Source organism: Helianthus annuus, chromosome 12, assembly GCF_002127325.2.
Source record: "Helianthus annuus cultivar XRQ/B chromosome 12, HanXRQr2.0-SUNRISE, whole genome shotgun sequence".
In the NCBI taxonomy this organism is placed as follows: Eukaryota; Viridiplantae; Streptophyta; class Magnoliopsida; order Asterales; family Asteraceae; genus Helianthus; species Helianthus annuus.
The window spans coordinates 122697835-122707496 of NC_035444.2; the positions used below are offsets into that span (position 1 = coordinate 122697835).

The 9662-nt window shown below is 44.1% G+C and overlaps 1 protein-coding gene across 1 annotated transcript; it reads left to right on the forward strand.

Moving 5' to 3' along the window:
* Positions 1-2773: 2773 nt before the first annotated feature.
* On the forward strand, positions 2774-3931 carry LOC110893448 (formin-like protein 14). The gene is made up of 2 exons (XM_022140556.1): positions 2774-3361; positions 3908-3931. Exons 1-2 carry the CDS (start codon positions 2774-2776, stop codon positions 3929-3931), a joined length of 612 nt encoding a protein of 203 aa, XP_021996248.1.
* Positions 3932-9662: the final 5731 nt, after the last annotated feature.

Below are 9662 nucleotides of genomic sequence, written 5' to 3' on the forward strand. Positions count from 1 at the left end.
AAGATCCACTAAAAGTAATGGGATTTACTTCATAGTTTTGGAAAAACTACAAGTTCATGTGATTCTTGCGATTTACATATTTATTGACTAGTTTGTTGCTTTGAACGTTGTTCTGATTGAATAAGAAAATTGTTGGTTTGATTTATAAAAGAAAATGATACGCTTGAAAGCGTGGCCACCTCCAATTACAGAGGAAACTCTGGCGAAATTTTTCCAAAAACCTAACACTTAGAAATATTTTCACTACAAGTGTTAGAAATACATTTTGACATGTTTTCAAATTATAGATTTCGCCACGACTTTATTTACAAAATATCGGAGGTGGGATTTCACAAAATAAAACTTGGTAAATATATATTTAGTATATATTTTTCATAACGTCATTTGTTATGTGTTTATGATTATTTTGTGGAATATACAAATATTATTTTTAGGGTAAAAATAATATTATCGTGTTAACGACTCCAAAATAATACGAACGCCTTCGTAATAATTATTTAAGTTACACCGGTAATTATTATTACCACTCGATCTTTAAAATGTAACTTACGCATTTAAGGAAATATTTATGAACGCGTATTTTTGTCAAGGTATTATTTTGGGAAAATTATATGTATTAAAATATAATATTTTTGGGAAGAATATTTATATTTTGGAATAAGAAGTAAGATATATATTAAGTGAGACTAATAATATATTCTGAAGTATACGAACGCACATGTATTAAATTCCCCATCCTTGGGAAGGAAAAATAATCACCAAGTATATACAAATGTGAACACGAAATAGTTGTCTAACTATTTCCCAAAAACTTAAACCATAAAGCTAAGGCACGACCGTCCGTCTAATAGAATTAGTGCGTGTAGGTCGTCGTACCGCTGCTTGATCAGGAGATATACTTGGTAGAGACGCACCACTGTGAGTTCATGTCCCCCTTTTCTCTTAACTGTTTTCAGTTTTCTAAACTGCGGGGGTGAAATACATGTTACAATGTTTACGAATACTTTATACATGGTATGGTTAGCGTAAGGAGGTTTACTACTTAGATCATGTGAGTGGGTAGGCGGAAACTTGAGGCCATTAATCCTCAGGGTAGGACCGAGGGACAGGAGCGGTAGATCTACTTGGGTGTAGCGAGCCCAGCCCCAGGCCCAACAGTACGGACCTCGGGGTGACTTTGTGCCCAACGCATAAATCCGCTAGGTTTGAGTCTCCCTACTTGCACTTCACACATATCAATGGCCTTGCAAACTATTGGTGATCTCTTGTTCGTTATTTGCTACATACCAGGATTATTTATACATACAAAGGTTTATTTACTCACATACACATGAACTCGCTCAACAATATTGTTGATTTTTCAACTTACATGTATTTCAGGGAATTAAAGGATCTGGCGCGGTATGTTGTGTTTTCCCGCTGCATATGGGTTCCGAGGTCATCCTGGTTTAGGAAATGTGACTTTTTCCTGGACGAGTCACAAATCTTAAACTGCGTTTTATTTGTGTTGATGTTTATGTCTTTCAGAACAATGTTTTATGTTATGTTGTTGTAGTTTCCAAGACAATGCTGTGTTACGTTTGGTTTTTAAAACTTAATCCTATGGATGATCTTGCATGGTTTTTATTTCATATAGCTTTGTTATGATTAAGCTATGGTATTAAGAAGTCACACCAAAATTAACCACGCTTCCGCAAAGCCAGGGTGTGACAGCTTGGTATCAGAGCTCTGATCATAGCGAACTAGGATTCCTTCTCGAGTCTAGACTATGATCACTAGGGCTCTCATGAAAACATTACTGCATACCACTTAAGTCCAGATCTAAAACGTTTTTATAAACAAATGTTGAGCACATTTTCTTTATTAATTATAGGCTCAGTCTGGGAGGCTGAGGCTCGGTCTGGGAGGCCGAGGCTCGGTCTAAGAGATCGAGGTAGTTGTCTAGTGGGACTAGGAAGAGCAGTCTGAGAGGCTGGGAGAAATTGGCTAGTGGGACTAGGAAGAGCAGTCTGAGAGACTGGGAGAATTTGGCTAGTAGGACTAGGAAAGTCAGGCTGGGAGGCTAGTGGGACTAGGAGAATTATTTGATTGCTTAATTGGTGACTAATGTGTTTACCTGATTGTTTGACTGATTATTTGTGCATATTTGTGTTTATGTTACAGACACATGGACTCGTCCGGCACTGGTGATTCAGACACCACAGGCCCTAGACCTATAGTATCAGACGACCTAGAGTCTTCAGAGCGCGAGGTTCACACATCCGACATTACTAGCATAGACGAGGATGACTTTCAGCCCTTTGCGTTACCTGACGAGGCTGTTGAGCTCGCTGATGGCCCTTTGGCCGGGGACCTACTGCTTGTAGAGATCCCTGCTCCCGTACCACTTGCTTCATATCCTGCGTATGATATGCTTCTCGACGCTGACGCTGATGGCGACGTCGATCTGTTTGATGATGAGCCCCTAGAGGATGAGGTTCAGGGCGAGGCCCTTCTAGCTGCTGGAGATCTTTTGTTGATCGCAGATGCTCCCGCTGAGGAGTCACCTGCTCACTCTCCGGTCCCAGACTCTTTCGAGTCTGTGGCCTCCGCACCATCACACACTCAGAGTGCGCAGCACTTCTCTCATGGTTCAGACCCAGACAGGGCATCCTCTGTTGCCCCTGCTCCTAGCTTTGCTTTTGATCACGATGTTGAGGAGGATTCCGATCCTGTCTTTCCCCCAGGATTCGACCCAGACCAGGAGATAGAGTTCATCCACTTGGATTAGCCTATGGTTGACCCAGTAGACCCAGTTGACCCTGCATTCGCTGACGATGCAGATTTTGATATGGAGTTTGTTGATCCCGAGCCTGCCGTGGCCCTTGAGCCGGTAGCTGCTCCTGACCCAGTGTTTGAGCATGACCCTGTTCATGCTGGCGCACACATTATCGATCCTGTGATTGCTGACCCACCCATTGATGATCACCTTGTTGATGCTCCACTACTGGAGGGTGACCATGTTGTTGCTGCTGATCATGTTGATCCCCCACTTATCGCTGATGTACCTGCTGACCCTCTTGTTGCACCCCACCATGATCCTATGCCTGTTCAGTTTGATCGTGCACTTTTTGAGGCACAGATGGACCCACGAGATGAGCACGCCCAGCATGGGTGGATTCCTGCTGATGATGAGATTCCACATATTCCCCCTCCTGCCATCGATACACGTCACGTTGATACCTCTTTTACATTCCCTCAGTTCACACCTCCAGCTCGACCTGGAGAGGGTTCTTCGGCTCATCCTTTTGGACATGTACCGGTACCTATCCCAGTTATACCACCGTCTTCTACTACTATTCCCCCTGTTCCACCATTTCCTGTATCACCTTTCGATCTAGCCAGTGAGCCATTCCTTTGGTCGTCACCACCTGTTATGCCACCGACCGACCCCTACCATCCTTTCCACATGGGATATTCCATTGAGGACGTTTTGATGTCATTTGTTGTCCAGCACGAGGCACACACACGGCGCATTCAGGAGCTTGAGAGAGCTCAGCTGCCGCCGTGCCAGTGTCAGGGTCAGACCCACCCTACATCTTCGCAGCACCCTCGACCTTTACCACCGGACTATGCTGCACGCCTTTTGGCACTAGAGCAGCAGGTTGCTTCTTTATTGCGTACCCAGAGAGCCATGGAGGAGGACTGGCTCCAGTTGCGTCGTTTGTTCTACACCCATTTTCCCCCTCCTCCACCGCCATCAGTGTAGAGCTCTTCAGTACCGTATGGGTAGACGTTGGTGAGAAGACGACGATTGCTTTTTTACTGCACAGCATTTTTGGAGACTACATTTTGATTCTGACTTTTGTGACATGTATATGGATGTATTAACACTGATTTGATATAGTTTTAGACTGGGGTGATGTAGCCCTTAGTCGATGATGATGTATGACACTATTATGTACCTGTACACTTTACTATGTGGTCTCGATATATGGCAATCGCAGTATTCTCATCATATATGATGTTTGATTGATTACTTATGTTTTATGACATGGGATGTGGTGTGATTGATGTATTTGTAACATGAGATGTTATGTATTATTACTATCATTATATACGTACGCTTTATTATGGCCTGACCAACGTGAACACATCTTTTAGAAGATGCCGAGACGTCAAACGCCGATGCCTACCAATGAGGCAGAACTCCAGCAAATCATCGCTGCTGCCATCGCGCAATACGCCGCCTCTCAAGGAGGGACTAGTGGAAGTAACTCAGGTAACGCTGGCAACAACAATCCACCTCATGGTAATGGCTAAGTGATTAAGACATACCATGATTCAATTGGATTTCCTTAGCAAGAATGCTAATGCCGTTCATATGTTGTAATGTATGTGCAGGGTGCACCTATAAGCAGTTTCTAGACTGCAAGCCTGTCAACTTTGATGGCACAAGAGGTGTTGTCGCCTTTGTTCATTGGGCTGAGAAAACTGAATCTGTTCTTCGCATGAGCAAATGTGCACCAGACCAGAAAATCACCTATATTTCTGGGCTATTCTTGGATGGAGCCCTATCTTGGTGGAATTTGCAAGTGCAGACTCTTGGAGAAGCTGCTGCCTACGCACTAACATGGGCCGAACTGAAGGAACTTATGCGCAAAAAGTACTGCTCTCGCGCGGAAATCCAAAGATTGGAAACTGAGTTTTGGCATTTGAAAATAGAAGGTCCAAAGATCGCAGAATACGTTCAGAGGTTTCATGACTTATCGCATGTGGTACCCTATATGGTCACTCCAGAATTCAAGCGAATTGAACGCTTCATTTGGGGTTTAGCTCCCCAAATCATAAGCATGGTGACCTCCTCCAAGCCTGCAACAATTACTGAGGCAATTGATCTGAGCGTGGCTCTCACTGAGGAGGCTATCCGCCTAGACAAGTTTTCTAACACTGAGCCAAAGAAGAAGGAGACTCACATCGAGTCATCAGGAGGTAACAAGCAGAAGTTCTCGAGCTTCAAGCAAGGCACCAGTGGAGTGGTGTGGTTAAGAAAGGAGAATCAAGCACGCCAGCTCAGGTTACAGCTGGTAGTGGAAGGAAAGGAAAAGGATATATGGGCACCCAACCCAAGTGTAATACCTGCCAGCGACACCATTCTGGCCGTTGTAGTGTGAAGGTATGTGAAGCATGTGGAAAACCTGGCCACTTGAAGGAATCTTGTTGGGCCACTGTTGGCCAGGGAGGCCAGGGAGGATTCAGAAACAGAAACAATAACCGGGGTGTAAATGGAAATCGCCCACAAGGAAACAATGGAGGTAATGGGAATCGAGGCAACAATGTGAACCAAGCTGGTAATGCGAACCGAAACAACAACAATCAAGCTGGAAATGGAGGTGGAAACGGGCAAAGACCTGGATGCTTTAACTGTGGTGATGCTGGGCACTACAAGAGGAACTGCCCAGAGTTAAACCAAGCCCGTGGAAGAGTCTTCAATATTGAAGCGAGGGAAGCACGCCAGGACCCCAATGTCGTTACTGGTACGTTCCCTGTAAACCAACGCTATGCATCCGTTCTATTTGATACTGGTGCCGATTATAGCTTCGTATCATTAGAGTTTAAGAATATGCTTGGGTTAGCCGCTAGTAAGTTAGACATTCCGTACTCAATCGAATTGGCCAATGGAAAGTTAGTAGAAGCCAATGAAGTTGTCAGAGGCTGTGTGATCGAATTGGGAAAGCGTAAGTTTGCTCTGGATCTACTACCCGTCCAATTGGGAAGCTTCGACGTAGTGGTAGGAATGGATTGGTTATCAGGCAACGAGGCTGAGATAGTTTGTCACGAAAAGGTTGTTCGTATCCCAACCAAAGATGGTGAAACAATTGTGGTTCACGGAGAGAAGCGTGATACGCCGTTAAGAATTATCAGCTGCCTCAAAGCGTGAAAGTGTTTGCAGAAGGGATGTGCTGCCTTTCTGGCACACATTGTAGATAAGAAAGCTGCTGAGCCGAAAATCGAAGACATCCCTGTCGTGAGGGAATATCCAGAAGTCTTCCCAGAGGACTTGCCTGGATTGCCACCTCAGAGGCAAGTAGAGTTTCGCATCGACTTAGTTCCAGGCGCCGCGCCTATGGCTAAGGCACCTTATCGACTTGCCACGTCTGAGATGCAGGAATTGTCGACACAACTTCAAGAGTTGTTAGACAAGGGATTCATCCGACCAAGCTTCTCACCTTGGGGAGCTCCAGTTTTGTTTGTCAAGAAGAAGGACGGTAGTTTTCGAATGTGCATCGACTACCGGGAGTTGAATAAGCTGACGATCAAGAATAGGTATCCTCTGCCAAGGATAGATGATTTATTCGACCAACTGCAAGGTTCAAGCTTTTACTCGAAGATCGATTTGCGATCTGGTTACCATCAGCTAAGGATACAAGAGGAAAGTATCCCGAAAACAGACTTCAGAACTCGTTATGGACACTACGAGTTCCTAGTTATGCCGTTTGGGTTGACAAACGCACCTGCAGTGTTCATGGATCTGATGAATCGAGTTTGCAAGCCGTACTTAGATAAGTTCGTGATTGTGTTCATCGATGATATCTTGATTTATTCAAAGACGAAGGCTGAGCACGAACAGCATTTAAGAGCCATTTTGGAATTGCTGAAGAAGGAACAGCTGTATGCCAAGTTCTCTAAGTGCGAGTTTTGGCTACGTGAAGTCCAGTTCCTTGGACACGTGGTGAATGGAGATGGAATCCACGTGGATCCAACCAAGATCGAAGCGATTAAGAATTGGGAAACGCCAAAGACGCCAACCGAGATTCGACAATTCTTGGGTTTGGCTGGATATTATCGGAGATTCATTGAGGATTTTTCAAAAATCGCTCAACCATTGACGCTCCTCACGCAGAAAGATAAGAAGTTTGATTGGGGAATCAAACAGGAAGAAGCATTCCACATATTGAAGGATAAGCTCTGCAATGCGCCAATCTTAGCACTACCGGAATGTACAGATGATTTTGTGGTATACTGCGACACCTCACGTCAAGGATTTGGTTGCGTGTTGATGCAACACTAAAAGGTTATTGCTTACGCATCGCGTCAATTGAAAGTGCACGAAAAGAACTATACCACACATGACTTGGAACTTGGTGCAGTGGTTTTTGCATTAAAGATCTGGAGACACTACCTTTATGGTACGAAATGTACGATCTTCACAAATCATAAGAGCCTACAACACATATTCAATCAGAAGGAGTTGAATATGAGGCAAAGACGATGGGTTGAGTTGCTGAATGACTACGACTGTGAAATAAAGTATCATCCAGGGAAGGCGAATGTGGTCGCCGATGCCCTAAGCCGAAAAGAAAGGATCAACCCCATAAGGGTTAGGGCTTTAGAAATGATTATTCAGACCGATCTTTCCTTGCGCATTCGTGCCGCGCAGAGAGAAGCTCTCAAGGAAGGGAACCTTGAAGAAGAATATCTCCATGGGATGGAGAAGCTATTGGTACCAAACGAGGAAGGAACGTTATGTTTTGAGAAAAGGATTTGGGTTCCTCTGTTTGGAGGTTTGAGGAAAGTTATTTTTGATGAGGCACACAAATCATGGTACTCTATACATCCAGGAGCGGATAAGATGTACCAAGACCTTAAAGATTATTATTGGTGGCCTAGGATGAAAGGCGATGTTGCTGTTTATGTGAGCAAGTGTCTAACGTGCGCTAAGGTAAAAGCGGAATACCAGAAGCCTTCAGGACTTCTGCAACAACCAGAGATTCCCAAGTGGAAATGGGAACAAATCTCCATGGATTTTATTACAAAGTTGCCAAGAACGCCAAGAGGCCATGACATTATTTGGGTAATAGTGGACCGATTAACGAAATCTGCACATTTCTTACCTATCAGGGAGAAGGATAATACGAGCAAGTTGGCTGAAATTTACATGAGAGAAATTGTTACACGCCATGGAGTACCTCTCTCGATCATCTCTGATAGAGACGGAAGGTTCGTATCAAGGATTTGGCAATCCTTCCAAGAAGCTTTTGGCTCACAACTGAATTTGAGCACCGCATTTCACCCGCAGACCGACGGTCAAAGCGAGCGAACGATACAGACTTTGGAAGATATGCTGAGAGCATGTGTTATGGATTTGGGCGGTAGCTGGGATAAGCATTTGCCATTGGTCGAATTTTCATACAACAACAGCTACCACACCAGTATTGGTGCCGCGCCATTCGAAGCTCTATATGGCCGCAAGTGCAGATCACCGCTTTGTTAGTCTGACGCAGGTGATAGACAATTGGCTGGTTCTGATATGGTCCAGGAAACCACGGATAAGATCGCACAAATCCGAGATCGCATCAAGGCGGCTCGTGATCGTCAAAAGTGCTATGCGGATCGAAGAAGAAAACCTCTAGAGTTTGAGGTAGGTGATATGGTTTTGTTGAAGGTATCACCCTGGAAGGGTGTGGCACGCTTCGGGAAGCGTGGAAAGTTGAATCCGCGGTATATTGGTCCGTTCAGAATTTTGGAAAGAATTGGGCTAGTAGCATACAAGCTGGACTTACCTGCTGAACTGAATGGAGTTCACGATACATTTCATGTATCCAATTTGAAGAAAAGTCCAACTCAAGATACCTTTGTCATTCCCACCGACGAAATTCTTGTTGACGACACGCTCCACTTCGTTGAAGAACCTATTGAGGTTACGGATTGGAAAGTGAACAAAACCCGCCGGAGCAGTGTCAAACTCGTCAAAGTCAGATGGAATGCCAGACATGGTCCTGAATACACCTGGGAGCGTGAGGACCGGATGAAAGAGAAATACCCCACTTATTTCCCAAGAACCCTGCTACTAGAAGCAGAACTTAAAATTTCGGAACGAAATTTTTCTAACGGGGGGAGAATGTGACAACCCTCACTAAACCAGGTATCCGTACGACTTAATTAATAATTAATTACTGCTTAATTACTGTGCTTACCTGAACTTGTGGATAAACTGCTACTTGAATGCTGATACATGTACATACTTGCATCACACTCTACTTACTGTCACTACATTATTTACATGCTGAACCTTAGTGACAAACATGATGCACAAAAGCACTGTAGCACAATGAACGGATAACCTATTGAACATGCTGTCATAACTAGCAACAGGCAGATACTGCCTCTAAGGCCTGTATGAGCCCGAGATAGTTTACTACACTAATAGTGAGTGTGGAGATACAAGGGTTGTAGAACTGTGTCACTAGGAATAAGTTACAGTGACCGGATGTGCCTAAAACGTACTCTAAATACAAAATTCAGCATTTGGTTAACTAATAAAGTGCCAAAACATGAGGAAAATATTACTAGACACTTTCCAAAGTGTCGGGAATAAGTTGCGTCACTAGAATTAATAATAACGACACCTTAAAGCTTTGTTAAGCGCTTTAACGGATTACTATCCAACCGAACAACCGGACTTTACCCGGAACATAAAAATATTGCCATTAACATTATTTATCTTTTTCTGAGCCAGTTAGGGTCCCTGAATACCCTAACACCCGCTGCAATGCACAATACACTAGTAACCGGGTTAATCCCTAAACTTAACTAAACTAACTATATCTTAATGTTTAGTTGGAAATGAACTAGATCACCCCCCCCCCCCCTCAACCAAACCGTCCCCAAGAGGACACCTC

Coding starts and splice junctions, on each gene's coding strand:
- LOC110893448 (XM_022140556.1), top strand. CDS start 2,774: ATGGTTGACCCAGTAGACCCAGTTGACCCTGCATTCGCTGACGATGCA. Junction 3,362..3,907: donor CCCCTGTTCCACCATTTCCT/GTATCACCTTTC, acceptor GGGGTGATGTAG/CCCTTAGTCGATGATGATGT.